General features: G+C 39.4%; 1 protein-coding gene across 2 annotated transcripts in view; it reads left to right on the top strand.

Moving 5' to 3' along the window:
* Positions 1-23,025, top strand: part of Dync2h1 (dynein cytoplasmic 2 heavy chain 1) — a 229,691-nt gene that overhangs the window by 52,728 nt on the left and 153,938 nt on the right. The window contains exons 39-47 of one of the 2 annotated variants that reach the window (XM_036192145.1): positions 135-342; positions 2,639-2,768; positions 6,409-6,564; positions 7,797-8,056; positions 8,773-9,019; positions 10,071-10,222; positions 12,577-12,721; positions 13,704-13,806; positions 14,322-14,468. In XM_036192145.1, coding sequence (XP_036048038.1) covers positions 135-342; positions 2,639-2,768; positions 6,409-6,564; positions 7,797-8,056; positions 8,773-9,019; positions 10,071-10,222; positions 12,577-12,721; positions 13,704-13,806; positions 14,322-14,468 — 1,548 coding nt within the window. Of the gene's footprint in view, positions 1-134; positions 343-2,638; positions 2,769-6,408; positions 6,565-7,796; positions 8,057-8,772; positions 9,020-10,070; positions 10,223-12,576; positions 12,722-13,703; positions 13,807-14,300; positions 14,469-23,025 lie in introns of both variants that reach the window. The other variant, XM_036192144.1, reaches the window with a different exon arrangement.

Here is a 23,025-nt window from a genome sequence, read left to right as displayed (position 1 = left end):
TACTTTATTCTCTATGTTGTACTATTAACAGTATCTAGCATATCCTTGTGTGTGTGTGTGTGTGTGTGTGTGTGTGTGTGTGTGTATTGTGTGTATGATTTTTTAAATTCTTCATTCTTTTGATTTGGAAATAGAAGTCAGCTCATGGATAATTTGTGATGGTGACATTGACCCTGAATGGATAGAATCTCTGAATTCTGTTCTGGATGATAATCGGCTACTCACCATGCCCAGTGGAGAAAGGATTCAGTTTGGCCCGAATGTTAACTTTGTATTTGAAACTCATGATCTAAGCTGTGCTTCACCAGCCACAATATCTAGAATGGGAATGATATTTCTGAGGTAAGCCACAGATCACTTCTATATGATATATTAGAATAGTCTTTATCATTTTGATTTCATAACTAAGTTAGGAATAGATAATGTGTATATATTGATTGAATCTATGTTTAACTTTTTTGCTTGGACTTTGATTGATTTAGAATTCGTTTTATTATATATGAATTCTTTTAGCAATTCGGTCTAGCATTATTTTCTTTAAGAGAAATAGCAAGTACTTAATTTCCTTTAAATACATTTTTAAATATCCAATTCTTTGGCTAAGGGGCAGCTAGGTTGTTTTCAGGTTCTGGCTATTATGAATAATGCTGCTATGAACATGATTGAGCAAGTGACCTTGTGGTATGATTGAGCATCTTTTGGGTATATGCCCAATAGTGGTATTGCTGGGTCTTGAGGTAGGTTGATTCCCAATTTTCTGATAAACTGCCATACTGATTTCTCGAGTGGCTATACAAGATTTCTCTCTCACCAGCAATGGAGGAGTGTTCCCCCTACTCACATCCTCTCCAACATAGGTTCTTGTTAGTTATTTTGATCTTAGTCATTCTGAGAGGTGTAAGATGGTATCTTAGAATCGTTTTGATTTGCAATTCCTTGTTGGCTAACTAAGCACTGGGCTGAGCTCCTAGACTTCAGTTAAAGAAAGGGGGGAGGGATCATAGGAGCAAGTACGGTCAAGATCATGATGGGGAAAACCACAGAGACGGCTGACCCAAGCTGGTGGGAGCTCATGGTCTCTGGCCTGTCAGCTAGGGAAAATGCATGAGATCGACTATGTGGGTGACAGTTATGTGGCTAAATCTGTTTGAGGAGCACCTGGCAGCGGGACTCAGACTTATCCTGGTACATGAACTAACTGCCTTTTGGGAACACATTCCCAGGGTGGGATGCTTTGCTCAGCTGACACAGCAAGGAGGGGCTTGGTCCTGCCTCAACTTAGTATGCAAGACTTTGTTGATCAACACAGGGAGGCCTTATCTTCTCTGAGGGGTGGATGGGGGTGGGATTGGGGAGAGCTGTTGGAGTGGGGGAAGGGGAGGGAGGGGGAACTGGGATTGGTATTAAAATGAAAAAAAAAAACCTTTTAAAAAATAAATTAATTAAAAAAGATTTAAACACTGTGATTGAATTCAGAGATGTAAGCATACTAAATAAGTACTAGTCCATTGTATTTAAATCCCAGGAGCACATCTTAGATACAGAGTTATAAGTCATAAGAGTTTAGGACTAATTCAGATATAATTGGTCCTGAAGGCTAACCTCTGCATACAGCTTGACAACCCCTTTCCCAAGTGTTTGCTTACTTTCCAGTGAACCGAGATGTTAAAGAGCAAAAATGAGTACTAATTAGTTTTAGATGTCATGTGTGCTAACTAGTTTTAGAAGTGATGTACTCAGTCATGGACCAGAACTTGACCATTTGGACCAGTTTCATTTTCCCAAATGAGTAATAGTTTGGCAAAAATGTTTAGAACTTATTATCCATAATGCCTGTATTTTGTAATGAATGGCACATTGCTGTCTGTAATCACTTGGGTTTAGATTATATCTTAAAATTATTTAACTGCTTATTTCACTGTAAGTATTATAAGAAACCTTGATAAAGTAATCAAACTTCAATTGATATTAGGGTAAATTATTAAAATAATATTATTTTAGGTATATAGTTTCATTGTAATATTTGTATAAATTTATCATTTATTCAGTGTTACAATCTTGTGAAAATATAGTAAAAGGTAAGTTTACAGGTAAAATTAAAATTCTTATTGAATATTTATTGTATATTTTGCATTAATTTAAATATAATTAGAAAAACTATAAAAAGAGTGAGACTGAAAAAAAGACTTTGGAAGGGGTACTGTGACCATTTAGCAGAAAGTCTCATATTGCTGCAGAGGGTTGTAAATTGTTGGTGGCACAGGTATTGGTTGTGGGAGGCACAATGAATATATATAATTTCATGTAAAACATAGCTGTAAACTCTTAGGTTGCTGAGTGCTCTACCTTGGGCCTTTTGGGTTTCCTTTATTTCTCTGATGTTTGCTGAGCATTTATCCATGGAAAGGCCCAATGAGAGACCCTTTTAAGTAGGGTCTAGAGTGCTGCTAGTGGTCTATACACACACACACACACACACACACACACACACACACACACACACACACGTCACCAGTGCTGGTTTTCTGTGCTGACAGATGACCCTTGATGGAATGACATCCCTAGGAGCAGGAGTTGGTTTGAAGTTAGTTGACAGTTTCTTTCTAAATAACTTGCATGTTTGTGTTAATCCCTGCAGTGATGAAGAGACAGATCTTAATTCTCTGATAAAATCTTGGTTGAGAAATCAGCCTGCTGAATACAGAAGTAATCTTGAGAACTGGATTGGAGATTACTTTTCAAAAGCTTTACAGTGGGTTTTAAAGCAGGTGAGCCGACCGTGATATTTCATGATTAGAGAGGTGGGATGTATAATCAGGAATTGTGCCTGCTGCCTTGTGGTAATGTTCTGCTAGGACTGGGTGTAGAGTAGATGCCATCACTGCTGTCCTTTTCTGTTCACTTATATTAGCTAAATAAGATGGCTTCATATTTGTGTCTATAGAATCTTGCCTAATTTACCTAAAAAGCTTGAATACTAGAATGTCTTTTTCTTAGTGGGAAAACCATCTTGTCTCCTTTTACTGTTCATAATTACTCCACTCTGCTTCCTGTTATGAATGAAACTATGAGAATCATGTTATATCATGTATCTCATGTTAAATGCATCACTAAGCTAGTACTAAATATAAAAGGGACAGTGAGTTACTTATAGTAATATTTGAAACATTTGCTTATGCAATAAAGATGGACATTTAAATTTGTGAAGTCTAATACTCGAGAGGCTGAGATGAAAGCTAGTAAGATCATGCCTTCCTAGAGAGGGTGTCTCTGGGCCATGAATGTCCTGTGAGCACACCATTACTGTCCACAAGCATGGTGAGCACACCATCACTGTCCACAAGCATGGTGAGCACACCATCACTGTCCACAAGCATGGTGAGCACACCATCACTGTCCACAAGCATGGTGAACACACCATCACTGTCCACAAGCATGGTGAACACATCATCACTGTCCACCAGCATGGTGAACACATCATCACTGTCCACCAGCTTGGTGAGCACATCACCAGTGTCCATCAGCGTGGCAGGAACACTGCTATATTGGTACTTTACCATGAGGCATGAGTGACCGTTAGCATGAAAAGAAGACTATAGGGGGTTTCCACACATACATGAGTTTTAGTGTGGCTTTTATTTCATGTTATTAATTTTATGAAAAACTTAAACATATTAAACAGAAATTAAATAGCAACAGTTTCTTTGAAGTCAAATGATTGTTAGTTTGAACTTGATCTAGAAGTCACTTTTTCATATTCATTAAAATACATAAAAATTGAAAATTTGCTCTAGTTTTTCATTCTTTTGTGTTTGGTTTTCTTCCTTTGTGAGGATGAAAGCTGGAGAAGCTGAGATGAGTATTAAAATGTTGCAAATTAATTAGTTTTTCCTAGTTCTTAGAAAAGGAAGGTTTTCCTGCTCCTGTAGTATGATGAAGGTGTGTCTTTCCCTTGCTTCCATCCTAACACTCACTAACAGTATTAGTATCTGTCTGCACTTCCCTGGACGTTCCTTGAGGACAGACAGGAAATAAACCTGCCATTCCCCTTAGTGAGTTCCCAGAGCAAGCTTGTTAAGAAGAGTGAGTGGGCAGTTGGTACTGGTGCTGAGATGCCTGAATTCTGCCTCAGGCATTTTTTCATCAGGTAGCATTATTTCATTAAAGTAAGATATACAAAGCCTAGTAGTGCTGATATCTGGAGATCTGTTAAGTTACTGATGTTAATACCTGTGTTAGGGTGTACTACTATATAGAGTAGACTTATGTATGAGACTTGATATGACAGGGTAAGATGATTAAATCCTAGAGTAGACGGAAGAGAGGTGGAAAATAAATAGGTCGTGTTTGTAGTAGTTACTTTTGTGCCACTATTAAGGCATGAGAGAGATTTCGGCTTGTAGTTTCAGAATCTTTAGTTCATCCTGACCAAGAAGAAGGGTGGAGTTGATGGAGATCATTGTAGATGTAACTATCTTGTTAAATAAGAAACACAGAGCCAATTGCAAAAGCCAAGAGGTCAGAGCAATAGTTAAGAGCTGAAAACCTTACCCTTCACTGCTGCTGCTCTTTCCTCTCCGCAAGAGGCCTACTTTCTGTGTGTTTTTCCTTTTTATAGACTCTCTGTTCTGCCTTCTCATTGGTTGTAAACCCAACCACATGACCTCCTCGTCACTGCCTGTCTGTACAGACATCCAGGTTTTCTATGATTGGTATTGAGATTAAAGGCCTGTGTCTACATGCTGGCTGTATCCTTGAACACACAGAGATCCGCCTAGCTCTGCCTCCCAAGTGCTGGAATTAAAGGCGGGAGTGCCACCATTTTCTAGCCTCTGTATCTAGTGGCTGTCTGTTCTCTGACCCCAGATAAATTTATTAGGGTGCACAAAATTTTGGGGAATACAATACCACCACATTTCAGAGAATATAGATATGAGGTAGATATGAATCTACTCTGAGAAAAAAATAGAATAATAGGATAAGTGGGTAGATCACTGAATCTACCGTAAAAAGAAAAAGGGTAAGACATAAAAATGACAAAAGGTAGATTACTGAATCTATTATGAAAAGAAAAAATACTTTTAAAAAGGAACTACTTGTTTTAAATAGGATAAGTAATAAAAAATTTTTTGTCTGAGTTTATCAAATGTTACTGGACTGGACATTTATATATATATATATATATATATATATATATATATATATATATAAAATGAAATTTTTGTTTGAATCTGTTAAATGTTAATGGACTAGACATTGTTAATGTGTTTTTTGACTGTATATATTGTATATACTTATTGGATAGTTTTTCTTGTATTAGTTATAAGCTTTTTTAAAATTTTAGACAAAAAAGGGGAAATGTGGTAGTATTGTGTTCCCCAAAATATTGTGCACCCTAATAAATTTATCTGAGGTCAGAGAACAGACAGCCACTAGATACAGAGGCTAGAAAATGATGGCACTCACATCTTTAATCCTAGCATTCCAGAGACAGAAATTCCTCTGGATCTCTGTGAGTTCAAGGTCACACTGGAAACAACCAGGCGTGGTAACAAACACCTTTAATCCCAAGAAGTGAGCCTTTAATCCCAGGGAGTGACGGTAGAAAGTAGAAAGATATATAAGGTGTGAAGACCAGAAAACTAAAAGCATTTGGCTGGTTAAGCTTTTAGGCTTCTAGCAGCAGTTCAGGTGAGATTCATTTCGAATGAAAACTCAGAGGCTTCCAGTCTGAGGAAACAGGATCAGCTGAGGAACTGGTGAGGTGAGGAAGCTGTGGCTTGTTCTGTTTCTCTGATCATTCAGCATTTCCCCCAATAACTGGCTTCAGGTTTGATTTTTATTAATAAGAACTTTTAAGATTCCTGCTACAGGTCATGGCAGTGGTGGCTGGGGCACCTTGCATCACCGTGCCTCTCGTTGGTGGCAAAAGGAAGCAGAGAAAATAGGACAGAGCCAGGGTGGCTGTGAATGTGAAGAAAGGGTCCTCTAGGGACCGTCTTGTACCTGCTAGATCTTGCCTGTTAAAGATTGTACCTACACAACATGCTAGAGATTGGAGACAGGCCTCAGAAGATGAAACTGTGGAGGGTGTTTCAGATGTGAACCACACCTTACCTCTTGTCTAAAGCTTTAAAACATATATGTGTATATTCTTCAGGCTGAGGATGTACATCATGTAATTGAGAATTCTAGTGTTTATAGTTCAAAGTACATAATTACTTTTAAAAATTATTCTTGCATTTTCAAAGTATATATGTACACTGACTAACATCTATGCTTCCTATAGAAATGAGAGAGATGAGTTTAAAGGTTGTTTGGCAGTAATCTATGTCGATTTGTATGGTTTTGCATTTGCTGGTTGATAACTGTTTTTTCTGCCTTGTTTACATGAATTTTAATCAACAGAATGACTATGTGGTAGAAACAAGTTTGGTTGGGACTGTGATGAATGGTTTATCCCACCTCCATGGATGTAAAGATCATGACCAGTTTATTATTAATCTTATACGAGGACTGGGTGGAAATCTGAACATGAAATCTCGTCTGGAATTTACCAAGGAGGTAAGGGACATTGTTCAGCCTCTTTTCAACCACATTCTTCAGTTTTTCTTGACCCTTAAGTCTCAACACACAGTGATGCAGTTCTAAGGTATGCAACTTTCAGTTATGAATTTATTCATTTGGTAGACTAACAGGACATATGTATCTGTATGGGTCTGTATGCATGTTTGTGTGTGTATACATGGTTTTGTGTATCAGACTTAGGGTTTTTGATATTCTTAAAATCTTGTGGTATTTTGTAATAAGATAAGTCTTGGAACATAAAAGTATAAGTTAGGCTTGAATCTACTTAGCCATAGGAATATATGCCAGTATTTCATTTAGCTTTAAATAATCCTTTTATATAGAATAGTGTTAGCACTTAGAAATGCTGGACTATTTTTAATTATTGTCTTAATAATGTCAGATTGCATTTGAGCCATTTGGTTAGAAAGCCATTTTTATATCATGAAGGACTTTTGTTTTCCTTTTCCTTTTCTTTTGGGTGTGTGGATGTTTTCCTGCATGTATGTCTGTGCACCATGTGCATGCCTGGGCCAGTGGAGGCCAGAATACAATGTTGGATCCCCTGCAACTGTGAGCATTCATGCAGGTGCTGAGAATTGAACCCGGGTCCTCTGGAAGAGAAGCCAGTGTTCTTAACCATCTCTCAGACCCTACAAGAGACTCTTCCCCTTTGGAATGATTAAATAAGACCGACACAGTGTTCCATTCACTGTTGCTTAGTGCCATATTTGTGGCTCTTTCTGTGCTGTTTGCTTCTCCATGGCTGTGTGTCCTCTTGCCTCTCACTGTGGCTCCTTGGCACCTCCCTGCATGCTCTCTGAACATTTTTGTGTACAAACAGCAGCTTTCAGTATGGAGGAGCAGAATAACCCATCGGATTTGTGGTGTAGTTGAAGTCACTTCTGGGAAATGTTGGAAACAAAGGGCATCCTTTGAAGCATCCTTGAAGTCTGCAATTTGTGAGAATGCTACTAAAACTTGGATATATTTTATAACTTGATCTGTAAATATCTATCAAATTGGTATCTTTGTATGTGTTTTTATTTTACTTCAGATCATGTTGAGATAAAATACTATTTTAATTTTAAAATTTGCTTACAAGTGGTGTGTATATAAACTTTATTAACAAGGTGATTTACTGTGGAGATACTCACTTTGATAGATTGAACACTTATCCACTGTTTGGAATATCTAAAAACTCCTCATTACAATGTTTTCCTCTAAAGGTCTTTAACTGGGCACGGGAATCCCCTCCAGACTCTCATAGACCAATGGACACCTACTATGACTCTGATCGAGGACAGTTAGCATCCTACATGCTTAAGAAGCCAGAGAGCCTGACAGCTGATGACTTCAGCAGTGGTCATACCCTCCCTGTCATCCAGACTCCTGACATGCAGCGAGGTCTAGATTATTTCAGACCTTGGCTGAGTTCTGATACTAAACAGCCATTTATTCTTGTAGGACCAGAAGGATGTGGCAAAGGGTAAGAAAAATGTTTTCAAAGGTACATACTGTGAATTCTATATACCTTATAAAACTGAACTTAGGAGGTCTGCAAGAATTCTAGGAATACTTTAAAATACACATCCCCACCCCCCCCCCCATTCCAGTTTAAAAGTTAGAAAGTTACCTGTAGCTGGAGTTTTCCTGGTCCTGCTTGGCCCACGGTCAGGACAAATCTTTCTCACTCACCAGACCCGCAGCTGCTCAGACCCAACCAAGTAAACACAAATATTACTTAAAAATGTATGGCTGTGGCAGGCTTCTTGTTATCTACCTCTTTCTTAAATTAACCCATTTATATTAACCTATAAGTTGCCACGTGGCTTGTGGCTTACCAGTACCTTATATCTCGCTTGTCATGATGGCAGCTGGCAGCATATCTCTGCCTAAGCCTTCCACTTCCCTGAATTCTCTTCTCTGCTTATCCCACCTATACTTCCTACCTGGCTACTGGCCAATCAGTGTTTTATTTATTAACCAATCAGAGCAACACATTTGACATACAGAACATCCCACTGCAGTTATCATGGTGATCATGGAAACCATATCATATTCATTCTCAACATAATCTGAAATAATTTAGAAAAAGATATCAATTCCATATGAGTATAAGGAGTGTTTATTTGGACACATTTTCCCAGTGAGATGTTCCCCAGTGTCAACTGTCTCCCCTGAGATGTCACCTGTGTCTTGTAGGATGCTGCTCAGGTATGCCTTCTCTCAGCTCCGCTCCACGGAGATTGCCACGGTCCATTGCAGTGCTCAGACCACTTCTCGGCATCTTCTGCAGAAGCTGAGCCAGACTTGCATGGTAATCAGTACAAATACTGGTCGAGTGTATAGACCGAAAGATTGTGAAAGACTTGTTCTGTACCTAAAAGATATCAACCTACCCAAGCTTGACAAGTGGGGGACCAGCACATTGGTGGCTTTCCTCCAGCAGGTGAGTCTTCGCAGCTCCTTCATTTGCCTGTCATTGGGGCCAGTCTGTTGGCTTTTCTCATAGATTTAAAAAAAAATCTACTTTCCTTTTCTTGGACCAGTTTTATCTAGCATGTGTCATTAGAATTTAAATTCATGAAATATTTAAGTCTTGTTCTGGTCAGTCATTCCCCATTTAAAAATCTATTACTTACCCTCCCTAACTAAAGCAGTCAGGGAATCAGCAGCTGGCACTGGGGAGGTATTCACTTGATGGCTGGCTGTGCTTACCTTTGACAGTGGTTACTCTTTCTCTATAAGCCTGTTCTTACTCAGTGCCAATGATTTCTTCCTGCATGCTATTACACCATAATAGAAGCTCTAGATTTTTAGAGTTTGCTATGTTTTATATGGACTATGCAACTGTAGAATGTGATTAATATAGTTATGGAAAAGCCTGAAATATTTTCCTTATTATTTCCTGACTTCTGGCTTTTTAAAAATAATTGATAGTAGATTTATAATGTTTAATGGAGTGAAACCACTTTAAAAGAAGAAGATTCAGATAACATGAATTGAATACAGGTTAGAACAATATCAGTTTTCAGTGATATAAAAATTTAAAATGTTTCAATTTTCAATTACTTCAGTTAGGTAAAAGGTGATGGTTGCACTTGGAAATAATTAAAATTTAGATAACACTATGTTATGTTGACATAACATGAATTAATTGACAGTATTTGTAATCATCATAGAAAAAAATCTCGGTGTATGTACAAGGATTTTCTAGAGTTGGTTAATTAAGGTGGGAAGACCCACCCTACATGTAGGCTGTACAATTAATTTTGCTGGTACCTGAGTAAGTGAAATGGAGTAGGATCTAGGCAGCAGAGTGTCACTGTTTCCTGACTCCTGCTGCCTGCCCTGGATTGCTAGGTGGATTGTGTTCCCTTAAACTGTAGAACAAAACTTGTCTTATGTCAGGGTAAGGAGACAAGTAACCAATGCATGATTGTAATATGATTAGAGAAATCTAAAGTATAAACCTCTTATGAACATCTGTTTTTACATAGGTGTTGACATATCAAGGATTTTATGATGAAAATTTGGAGTGGGTTGGTCTGGAGAATATTCAAATTGTAGCTTCCATGTCAGCTGGAGGAAGGCTGGGGAGACACAAGCTGACCACCAGGTTTACGTCTATTGTTCGTCTTTGTGCCGTAGAGTATGTATCTTAGTAACAGTTTTTTGTTGTTTACATTTTATTCAAGATACTCACCAAGAATATTTCAAAATGTAGATACAAGCTGATACATTTTTCTAAACTTTCTAAACGGCAGTAGTTGTTTGTAGGACTCTGTATGTCTGTACTCCCAGACATCAGGTGTAGGAGCTGACTAGTAGCTTTAAATCTGTATTTTTCAGTTAAGACTTGAATTAAGTGCCTGTTGGTTTGTTATATAATGTTCTGACACGTTGTCTAATGCATAATGCTTAAGTCTATTTAAGTATATATTTATCACTGTGATGAAAACACTCAAGGCTCTTTCTTTTTGCAGTACTGGGGATTAATCCTTGGGCCCCTCTCATACTAGTCAAGTGTTTTATTCTGACCTATGTCCCCAGCCTTACAAAACCCCTTCCTTTAACTGTGTAATATTCTCATACACAGTCACTGCCTCCAGTAGCACAGCAGACTTTCTCGCTGCTGTCCAGATGCAGCTGCTGTCTCGATGCAGCTTTTTCTCACCCTCAGCCTTTCTCCGACCTCCTTTCCTCTCTACTGATTCCAGCCCCTGGGAAGGGCCATTCTATTCTCCACTCGTGTATGAGCAGTGTTTTTAGAGTATGTGACAGAAACCATGTGCTGTCTTGCCTGTATTTCTGTGCTTGGTTTATTTGCTTAACATAATGGTTTCCTATCCTATCCATATTGTTTGAAGTGCCTGGGTTTCATTATTTATATGGTTAATTCTTATTTCCTTGTGTATATGTACCACATTACTTTCACTCATCAATTGCTGGATACTTAGGTTTTTGTTTGTTTGTTTGTTTTGCTGTTGTGAATAATACTGCAGGGTCCATTGGAGTGCAGATGGCTCTTCAACATATTTGATTTCTTTTAAATATATGAAACTGATACATTTTAGACATAAATGTCTCACAAAACTAATATTATTTGATTTTATGGAGATAAGTAAAAAGAGTTGAATCTGATGAAAGGAGAGTTGGGTCATGTGAGTTGGGAATGGAATCCATCTGTCCATCCTTGTGATCATGGATATGACGGGGATTTCTGAGTTCTATATTTATAGCACTGTCCTTTTGTGATTTTTTCACTTTAGTAACCTTTGTCAATTTACAAATTCCCGCTAACTACATTTTATCTATGGACGCTGTTTTTTTCTGAGATATTATTGTTGCCAGTTAATTCACATGGAAATAAATTTTGGCTTGTGTTATTTATTTTTTTAGACTTTTGATCTAGATTACTGCTCTGTGTATAGGCTTTACTTTAACTCAAAATGGGTTCCTTAAGATATCCTGTTTTATTCTGAAGATGAGAGGCTTTTCACTTTTTATTTTTAAATATTTTGATTACAGTCTTTGATAAAGCTTTCCAGTGCTGGAGAATAGACACTGAGGGATTTAATTGGTTTTGCAGAGAGAGTAGGAACTGCGTGTTCGAAGCCCTGGGCAGCTCTGGGTTCTGGATCTTACAGAGAGAGTAGGAACTGAGTGTTCTAAGCCCTGGGCAGCTCTGGGTTCTGGATCTTGTAGAGAGAGTACGAACTGAGTGTTCTAAGCCCTGGGCAGCTCTGGGTTCTGGATCTTACAGAGAGAGTAGGAACTGAGTGTTCTAAGCCCTGGGCAGCTCTGGGTTCTGGATCTTACAGAGAGAGTAGGAACTGAGTGTTCTAAGCCCTGGGCAGCTCTGGGTTCTGGATCTTACAGAGAGAGTATGAACTGAGTGTTCTAAGCACCTGGGGCAGCTCTGTGGTTCTGGATCTTACAGAGAGAGTAGGAACTGAGTGTTCTAAGCCCTGTGTAGCTCTGGGTTCTGGATCTTACAGAGAGAGTAGGAACTGAGTGTTCTAAGCCCTGGGCAGCTCTGGGTTCTGGATCTTACAGAGAGTAGGAACTGAGTGTTCTAAGCCCTGGGCAGCTCTGGGTTCTGGATCTTACAGAGAGAGTAGGAACTGAGTGTTCTAAAGCCCTGGGCAGCTCCAGGTTCTGGATCTTGCAGAGAGAGTAGGAACTGAGTGTTCTAAGCCCTGGGCAGCTCTGGGTTCTGGATCTTGCAGAGAGAGTAGGAACTGCATGTTCGAAGCCCTGGGCAGCTCTGGGCTCTGGATCTTGCAGAGAGAGTAGGAACTGAGTGTTCTAATCCCTGGGCAGCTCCGGGTTCTGGATCTTGCAGAGAGAGTAGGAACTGAGTTCTAAGCCCTGGGCAGCCCCAGGATCTGGGTCTTAAAGAAGAACAGTTTGAAAACTTACAGTATTATATCTTAATGTGAAAATAGTAATTTATGATACTGATTTATCTCAGCTTTCTTACTTCTCGTCTTCCTCCATTAGTTACCCAGAAAGAGAGCAGCTACAGACAATCTATGGAGCATATTTGGAAGCAGTTCTGCACAAAAATCTGAAGAATCACTCTATCTGGGGTTCTTCATCAAAGATTTATCTCCTGGCAGGCTCTATGGTGCAGGTGTATGAACAGGTAAATATGTTTGAGGTTGTTTCCAGTGCTGTTGGCTTCATCCTGGTCTTGGTGCTTCTCTCCTGGCTTTTCCTTCTTGACATAGTTGGGGTAGTATGATAGATGGCACAGTAACAATGTATTCCAGTTACAGGACCTGTGCAGGAGCACAGACAGAATGACTTTGCATGTATGGTAGTTAAAGAGGAAGTAAAATTTGATCTGAATTAGGAAAAAAGTAACAGTAGAAAATCACAAAGTATTTGGAGGTGAAGTTTTGTTAGGTTAAAGGACTAGTATGTTCAGTGCTTGTGGAGGAGGCTCAAAAAGGGTGGTATACAAACAGGGAGAGGTAAGTTAGAAAGGGCAGGTCACTTTTCAAAATGCATCCTTGTATTGAATAGTCAAGGTAACACTAAGAGTCATGGTTCTGGCTGTGGGGTGGGGCCAGTCTTTAAGCTCTTCAATTTCTTCAGTGGCCTGAGGCTATAGCAGCATTCTGGTTTTCAACACTAGAAAACATTTGGAGTGGTTTTGTTCAGTTTTGTGGGTTCTTTAGAATTTCAACTGTGATTTTTATCCTGTTAGTCAGCCTGTTTAGTTTCTATAGCTGCCTCCTTGCCCCACACGGACTTTGGCAGTCTTTTGAAGCCTGTGCACCTATCATGGAGTAATATTTTAAAGTGCATAAGTAGCTGGATGTGGTGGGGCATGCCTTGAATCAGTCCTTGTAGACTTAAGGCAAAAAGATTGCCAGGAGTTATTAAGTGAATTCTAGGCCAGCGTGGGCCATAGCATGAGATTCTGCCGCAAAAATAAGTACAAAAGTAAAATGTATAGGACAGGTTATATAGGATAATTTTTAAAAATCAGTTTTATTGAAGTAAGATTTATCCACAGCTAGAAATTGGTCTCCCTCTGAGTCTGTGGCGGCAGGAAATGAATAGGATGATACAGCTGCTAAACGCAGGCTGTCGTCTTTTTACCCTGCCTTCTTTTTCAGGTGCGGGCCAAGTTCACAGTTGACGACTATAGCCACTATTTCTTTACACCCTGCATTCTTACTCAGTGGGTTCTTGGCTTGTTCAGATATGATTTAGAAGGAGGTGAGTTTTGGTTTTGTGTGTGTGTGTGTGTGTGTGTGTGTGTATAATTATACTATAAATTGTACTCATAATAGGAACATTAAATATTGTGACTGATTGTAATTTTTTAAAATGACTATTATTACATTCAATTTAAATAGCTCCATTATGTTTATTACTATTATGAAGGTAATAATTTATTGTATTCCTTTTTCCAACCTGTTTATTACTATACAAATTTGATCTTAGAAAAGATAAAACATTTTCTTTCATACCCAAACCAATTTTATTATGCAGTTTGGAAATAGTAATTGTATTAAACAACTATTGTGTTTAAAACATAGCAATTTATTAAAGGAATGAATTTTAACTATTTTTCTATTTCTTCTATTTACCTGCTGCCAAAATTATGGTATGTAGATTCTCACTATTTATTTCAAAATATTATGTTAAACCAACCTCTTGAAAATAATTTAAGACTCACTACAATTAAAGAAAAATTTTGCCTTTCTTAGGATCTTCCAACCATCCATTAGATTATGTGCTAGAAATTGTAGCCTACGAAGCCCGGCGATTGTTTCGGGACAAAATCGTTGGTGTGAAGGAGCTGCATTTGTTTGATAACATTTTAACTTCAGTGTTCCAAGGCGACTGGGGCTCAGACATACTCGACAACATGGCAGGTAATCAAAGAGGGGTCATGTCAATGTTGTTCTGGGTATTTAAAAATTTTGTTTCTGACATGACACATAATTTCATGTTTCAATAAATAAAACTTTGGATGATTTCAATTTTAATTTCCCCAAAAGGGGTTCTGGAGAGATGGCTCAGGGGTTAAGAACACTGACTGCTCTTACAGAGGTCCTCAGTTCAATTCCCAGCACTCACATGGTGGCTCACAACCATCTTTAATGAGATCTGGTGCCCTCATTGGGCCTGTAGGGATACATATGGGCAGAACACTGCATACATAACAAATAAATAAATAAATAAATAAATAAATAAATAAATAAATAAATAATCTTAAAAAAAATTTATTCCCAAAAGGAAAGATGCCCTGCCTTTTTTTGCATTTCTAACCCAAACAAAACATAGTAAGTACTTTCTTGAGAATGGTGTTCAAACTTGTATATTTGTAATACAAAGTTGTTTTTCCAACAGAATTTTCACTAATAATGTAGCTGGCTGTGGGGACACACCTGTAATCCCAGTACTTGATAGGCAGAAGCAGGAGTGTGGCAAGTTTGAGGCCAGCCCTGTCCACCGAGCAGGTCCAGGCCAATTAGGGCTATGTAGTAAGACCCTATTTTAAAAAATGAAAAGCCTAAAAAAAGGAAAAACCTAAAAAGAAATTTTAGTATCTGCTTAAAATATGAAGCATAAAGGTCATTGAGAAATTCCTCACTGGATTGTAATCTCTCTTGTTTAACAGGAAAAGCCTTGTTTTTCCCTGTAGTTATCCATAATATCACCAGAATAGGATACCATGTTTGTGCTTACTCTGGGCTTCCTCAGTTTCATGTAAATGGCCATGTTGCATTCAGAGCTGTGTCTGCTTCATAACCAGTTTGCACACTGGAAACTGCTATGTGAGCATGCATGTAGTGGACAGCATTCCAGGGAGGCCTATCACATGTGATAAAGACATGGAAATGTTGCCTAATGCAACAGTTATCCAGCTAGACACTGTGTTAACAAACAAGAGTATTTATGCAAAAATACTCATAGAAGCTGTACATTTCTAAATGTGATGTTGGTCCCAGGGCCATCATTTCACAAGTCCATGGAAATATTGAAAGTAGGAAGGCATGAAAGGGAACACTATTAACCACATGACAGAGTCCATTTAGGCTGTTTTGAGATTTTTCTTTGTTAAAACAATTAATAAAATCTCTTCAATTTAACCCCAGGAAGAATTCTTGGACAAGTGTAAAAGGCAACTACTTTCTTCATCAAAATATCAGAAGAACCATTTTTAGGTCACATACAAATAATCTTCTCTGAAACCTCTTGAGCTGGGCCCCACAGTTCACATCACTGATCACTGTCAGTACCACTGTCTCCCATGCTCCTTCTAAGATAGCCCATTAAACTGCACTTAAAGCATTCAACTGCTTTTTTTTTTTAATCTAAAGTTCCAAAGTCCACATTCCTCCAAACAAAAGCATGGTCAGGTCTATCATAGCAGTATCCTGTTTTTTTCTTTTGACAAATATGCCAACACTACATACTGAAGAAAGAACTGTCTCTTCAACAGTCAGTGGTGAGAAAAACAACAAATCCCAGGAAATAAAACCAATCAATATTGTTTGTCTACTTCTGTTTAATCTTACCTGTTCTAATGATGTGCATGTGCCCCATCTTTCCCTAAACCACACTGTATAGATTCCTATAGTTACAGCATAATAAGTGTTGAAACTAGGTAGCCTTTTTTCTCAAGGGATGATCATGTCTTTGTCTGTGTACAGTGTGACAAGATTGTGATAGGCCTTACATTGAGTCTATATTCATTTGGAGTGAGTTGGTTTCTTCACTCTGTGGTCTTCTGATTCAAGTATGTCATGAAAGCATTTGGTATTTTTCACAAGTCTCAGCATATAAATCTGGAATGTGATTTTAAATTTATGTTTAATTTAAAATTTTTTCATTGGCAATTATGTGTTCCAGTTAGTTGTGGTTGCTATATTACGAGATAGAGTCACATTTAGTTGCCAGGTTGGTGCTAACTTCTGTCTTTTTTTTTTAATTTAATTTTTTTATTTTTTATCTTTTTTATTATTATGTGTTTTAATTTTATACATCAGCCATGGGTTCCCCTGTCCTCCCCCCTCCTGCCCCCAACCCCACCTTCCCCCCAGCCCCTCCCCTCCATTCCCATGTCCTCCAGGACCAAGACACCCCTGGGTTCTGTCTTACATTAGGGTATTATTGCTATGAAGAGGCACTGTGACCATAGCAACTCATATAAAGGAAACCATTAGTCCATTATCGTTAACGGCGCAAAGTATGGTGGTACACAGGCAAACATGATGCTGGAGAAGGAGCTTAGAGGGTTTTTTAAATATTATTTTATAATTAATTTAATTTTACATATCAGCCACTGATTTCCCCTGTCCTCCTTCCTCCCATCCCCCATTCCCACCTCCTCCAAGGTAAGGTCTTCCCTGGGGATTCAGCTTGGCCTGGTAGATTCAGTTGAGGCAGGTCCAGTCCCCTCTTCCCTGCACTAAGGCTGAACAGAGTGTCTCAGCATAGGCACTAGGTTCCAAAAAGCCAGCTCATGTACCAAGGACAGATCCCGGTCCCACTGCCTAGGGGCCTCCTAAACAGTTCAAGCTAATCAACTGTCTCACTTATCCAGAGGGCCTGATTAGTTCCAGGGGGGATCCTCAGCTATTGGTTCATAGTTCATGTGTTTCCACTAGTTTGTCTATTTGTTTCTGTGCTTTTTCCAATCATGGTCTCACTATCTCTTGCTCCTATACTCCCTACTCTCTGTCGCTGATTGGACTCCTGGAGCTCCACCTGGGGCCTAGCTGTGGATCTCTACATCTGCTTCCATCAGTCACTGGATGAGAGAGTTCTATCATGACAGTTTTGGTGTTCGGCCATCCAGAGTAGGTCAGCTCAGGCTTTCTCTCGACCATTGCCAGTAGTCTATTGTGGAGGTATCTTTGTGGATTTCTGGGGACCTCTTTAGCACTCTGCTTCTTCCTATTCCCATGGGGTCTTCATTTATCATAGTATCTTTTTCCTTGTTCTCCCACTCTGTTCCTGATTCAGCTGGGATCTTCCAGTCCCCTAACCTCTCTTTCCCCCATCTGTTGCCTTCCACCAACCTCCCTCACCTCCAGTTTGCTCATGTAGATCTAATCCATTTCTCTCTTGCTGGGCGATCCCTGTGTCTTTCTAAGGGTCCTCTTTACTAGGTAGCCTCCCTGGAGTTGTGAGTTGCAGTCTGGGTAAACTTTGCTTTACAATAGTATCCACTTATAAGTGAGTACATGCCATGTTTGTCTTTCTGAGTCTGGGTTACCTCATTCAGGATGATTTTTTTCTAGTTCCATCCATTTGCCTGCAAACCTCATATTGTCATTGTGTTTCTTTGTCCATTATGTATATGTACCACATTTTATTTATCCATTCTTCAGTTGAAGAGCATCTAGGTTGTTTCCAGGTTCTGGCTATTACATATAATGCTGCTGTGAACATACTCGAGCATGTGTTCTTGTGGAATGATTGAGCATTCCTTGGGTTATATGCCCAAGAGTGGTATAGCTGGGTCTTGAGGGAGATTCATTCTCAATTTTCTAAGAAAGTGCCATATTGATTTCCAAAGTGGTTGTACAAGTTTGCATTCCCACCAACAGTGTAGGAGAGTTCCCCTTGCTCCACATCCTCTCCAGCATAAGCTGTCTTTAGTGTTTTTGATCTTAGCCATTCTGACAGGTGTAAGATGGTATCTCAGAGTAATTTTTATTTGCATTTTCCTGATGATTAAGGATGTTGAGCAGTTCCTTAAATATTTTTCAGCTACTTGAGCTTCTTCTGTTGAGAATTCTCTGTTTAGCTCTATAGTCCATTTTTTTTTTTTAAATTGGACTGTTGGTTATTTTGATGTCTAATTTCTTGAGTTCTTTATATATTCTGGATATCAGCCCTCTGTCAGATCTTTTCCCATTCTGTAGGCTGTTGTTTTGTCTTGCTGACCATGTCCTTTGCCCTATCAAAGCTTCTTAGTTTTAAGAGGTTCCATTTATTAATTATTTCTCTCAGTGTTTGTGCTGCTGGTGTTATATTTAGGAAGTGATCTCCTATGCCAATGCATTCAAGACTACTTCCTACTTTCTCTTCTATCAGGTTCAGAGTAACTGGATTTATGTTGAGGTCTTTGATTCACTTGGACTTAAGTTTTGTGCACGGTGACATGGAAGCCACGCTTGGTCTAATGAGGGCTGGCAGATTCCCTGTCTCCTGAGGTTAATCTTGGTCCAGTGTCAACTCTTTGTCCAATGAGAACTCTCTATCTAGGCCCAATGAGAGCTTTCTCTCTGGGCTGCGTGAGAGCTGAGGGTTTGTTTCCAAGCCTCAGGAAGTGTGTGGGGGGTCTTGGGTGGATGGGTGTAGGGGAAGGGTGTGTAGATTGCAGGGTCCGCTGCCGGGGGTGGGGGTGGGGTTCTTGCAGAATGGGGACCTTCCCACAAGAGCCCTGCCAGCTGGCTGGCAACTAGGGCCAAGTTGGGCAAGTGTTCCCTGCGAAAAGCTGGGGGTTGGTTTCCAAGCCTCAGGAAGTGTGTGTGTGGGTCTTGGGCGGATGGGTATAGGGGCAGGGTGTGTAGATTGCATGGTCCGCTAGGGGCGGTCTTGCAGAGTGGGGACCTTCCCACAGGAACCCTGCCAGCTGGCTGGCAACTAGGGCCAAGTTGGGCAGGTGTTCCTGGGGAATGTATGGAGCTCAGGGATGGGTCCTAGGGCCAGGCCTCCCTGGATTTTGAACTTAGAGTTTTTGATATGCAGGCAGCAGGAACAGACTGCCATTTTGGGACTGGCTTGAGCATCTGAGACCTCAGAGCTTGCCCCCAGTGACACACTTCTCCAACAATGCTACACCTCCTACAAGACCACACCTCCCACTAGTGCCACTCCCTATGAGCCTTTGGGGCGATTATCATTCAAAACATCACAATGTGGATCTGCAGGTAGAGTTTCATTGTCTGTAGTGGACTTCACACACTGCATAAGAAGAAAGGAGATGATGAAGGCAAGAGGAACTTGGTTGCTTAGGCCTCAGCAGGGAAAGTGACTGTGATGTTGGGGCACAGGAGAACTAAACTAGTGAGGAGGAAGGTTCAGTCAAATACAGAGTCAAATTTTTTCTAAGATAATGTGAATATTCCTGTAAATCTAAGGGAAATTTGGGGGATTTTTGATTTGTAATTAAACTTTGCTTATTAATTTTTCTTTATTTTAGAAGTTAGGACCCTTGCTGATATCAATTAATCCCTATTCTTTCATAGGGAACATTTTTGTGTTTTGTCAGTTTTATGTAAGTTGTTTTCTTTTACAAATATTATGTGATATTCTTTTTTTCCATTGTATTTTGTCATTTGTATTTCTTGTTTTTTCTTTTTTATTATTAAGAAATTTTCTATTCATTTACATACCAACCAGGTCTCCCTCTCCTACCACGTCCCAACCCCCAGCATTCCCCTGCAACCCACCCCCTATTTCCACCTCCTCTAAGGCCTCTCCATGGGGAGTCTGCGGAGCCTGGTACATTCAGTTGAGGCAAGTCGAAGCCCCTCCCTCTGAACAAGGCTGTGTAAGGAGTCTCACTGGGCTCCAAAAAGCCCACTCATGCATCAAGGGCAGATCCTGATAGCACTGCCAGGGGGCTCCTTAAACAGGTTAAGCTAAACAACTGTCTCACCTATGCAGAGGGCCTAGTCCAGTTCCATGGAGGCTCTACACCTATTGGTCATGAATTCCCACTAGTTTTGTTTGGTTATCTCTGTAGGTTTCCCCATCATGATCTTGATGTCCCTTACTCATCAAATTCCTCTTCTCTCTCTTCAGCTGGACTCCTGGAGCTCAGCCTGATGTTTGGCTGTGGATCTCTGCATCTACTTCCATCTGTTACTGGATAGAGGCTCTATGATTACAGTTAGGGTATTCATCAATTTGAGTATTGGAGTAGGCCAATTTAGGTACCTTCTCCACTATTGCTAGTAATCTAAAGTGGCGTCATCCTTGTGGATCCTGGGAACTTCCCTAGCACCCTGTTTCTCCCTATCTCTATGATGTCTCTCTCTATCATGGTATCTCTTTCATTGATCTACCACTCCATCCCTGTTCCAGCTTGACCATCCTATTCCCTTATGTTCTCATCCTCCATACCCTACCCTCCATTCCCCCCTTACTCCCCCAGTTTGCTCATAGAGAACTCATCTATTTCCCCTTCCTAGGGCAATCCATGCATCCCTCTTAGGGTTCTCCTTGTTAGCTAGCTCCTCTGGAGCTGTGAGTTATAGTCTGGTTATCCTTTGCTTTACATCTAGTATCCACTTATGAGTGGGTACATACCATGTTTGGCCTTTTGAGTTTGGATTACCTCACTCAGGATGATATTTTCTAGTTCCTTCCATTTGCCTGCAAATTTCATGATGTCATTATTTTTTTTACTTCTGAGTAGTACTCCATTGTGTATATGTGCCACATTTTCTTTATCCATTCTTTGTTTGAGGGGCATCTAGGTTGTCTCCAAGTTCTGGCTATTACAAATAGTACTGCTATGTACATAGTTGATCATGTGTCCTTGTGGAATGATTGAGCATTTTTTGGGTATATTCCCAAGATATATCTGGGTCTTGAGGTAGATTGATTCTCAATTTTCTGAGAAACTGCCATACTGATTTCCAAAGTGGCTGTACAAGTTTGCACTCCCACTAACAGTGTAGGAGTGTTCCCCTTGCTCCGCATCCTCTCCAACATAAGCTGTCATTGGTGTTTTTGATCATACTCATTTTGACAGGTGTAAGATGGTATTTCAGAGTCGTGTTGATTTGCATTTCCCTAATGACTAAGGATGTTAAGCAATTCCTTAAATGTCTTTCAGCCATTTGGGATTCTGGTGAGAATTCTCTGTTCAGCCTTGTAGCCCATTTTTTAATTGGATTGTTCAATATTTTGATGTCTAGTTTCTTGAATTCTTTATATGTTTTGGAGATTAACCCTTTGTCAGATGTGGGTTTTCCCATTCTGTAGGCTGTTGCTTTGTCTTACTGACCATGTCCTTTGCCCTACAAAAGTTTCAGAAAGTCCCATTTTTAAATTGTTGCTCTCAGTGTCTGTGCTACTGGTGTTGTATTTAGGAAGTGGTCTCCTGTGCCAGTGCATTCATGACTACTTCCTACTTTCTCTTCTATCAGGTTCAGTGTAACTGGATTTATGTTGAGGTCTTTGATCCACTTGGACTTGAGTTTTGTGCATGACAATAGATATGGATCTATTTGCAATCTTCTGCATGTTGACATCTAGTTATGCCAGCACTATTTATTGAAGATGCTTTCTTTTCCTCCATTGAACAGTTTTGACTTCTTTGTCAAAAATAAGGTGTTCATAGGAGTGTGGATTAATGTCAAGGTCTTCGATTTGATTCCATTGGTCCACATGTTGGTTTTTATGCCAATTACCAAGTGTTTTTATTATTATATCTCCATAATAGAGCCTGAGGTCCAGGATGGTGATGCCTCCAGAGATGGCTTTATTATACAGGATTGTTTTAGTTATCTTAGGTTTTTTGTTTTTCCACATGAAGTTGAGTATTATTCTTTCCAGGTCTGTGAAGAATTGTGTTGGGATTTTGATGGGAATTGCATTGAATCTGTAGATTGCTTTTGGTAAGATGGGCATTTTTACTGTGTTAATCCTACTGATCCTTGAGCATGGGAGATCTTTTCATTTTCTGATATCTTCTTTAATGTCTTTCTTTAGAGACTTAAAGTTCTTGTCATACAGGTCTTTCCCTTGCTTAGTTAGTGTTACCCCAAGGTATTTTATATTATTTGTGGCTATTGTAAAGGGTGATGTTTCTCTGATTTCTTTCTCAGCCAATTTTTCATTTGTATATAGGAGGGCTACTGATTTTTTGAGTTAATCTTGTATCTTGCCACATTATTGAAGGTGTTTATCAGCTGTAGGGGTTTCCTAGTAGAATTTTTGGGGTCACTTATGCATACTGTCATATCATCTACAAATAGTGAAAGTTTGACTTTTTCCTTTCCAATTTATATCTCCTTTTGTTGTCTTATTTCTCCAGCTAGAACTTCAAGTACTATATTGAATAAGTATGGGAAGAGTGGACAGCGTAGTCTTGTTCCTGATTTTAGTGGAATAGCTTTGAGTTTCTCTACATTTAATTTGATGTTGGCTTGCTGTAAATTGCCTTTACTATATTTAGATATGTTTCTTATATTCCTGATCTTCTCAGGACATTCATCATGAAGGGGTGTTGGATTTTGTCAAATGCTTTTTCAGCATCTAATGAAATGATCGTGTGGTTTTTTTCTTTCAGTTTGTTTATATGGTATATTACATTGACATATTTTTGTACGTTGAACTGTCCTTGCATCTCTGGGATGAAGCCTACTTGGTCATAGTGGATAATTTTTTTGATGTGTTCTTGGATTTCCTTTGCTAATATTTTATTGAGTATTTTTGCATCAATGTTCATGAGGGAGG

The sequence above is a fragment of the Onychomys torridus genome, chromosome 7 (genome assembly GCF_903995425.1).
Source record: "Onychomys torridus chromosome 7, mOncTor1.1, whole genome shotgun sequence".
Taxonomy (NCBI): domain Eukaryota; kingdom Metazoa; phylum Chordata; class Mammalia; order Rodentia; family Cricetidae; genus Onychomys; species Onychomys torridus.
The sequence above is the reverse complement of the archived record's forward strand: the minus strand, read 5'-3'. Positions and strand labels throughout refer to the sequence as shown.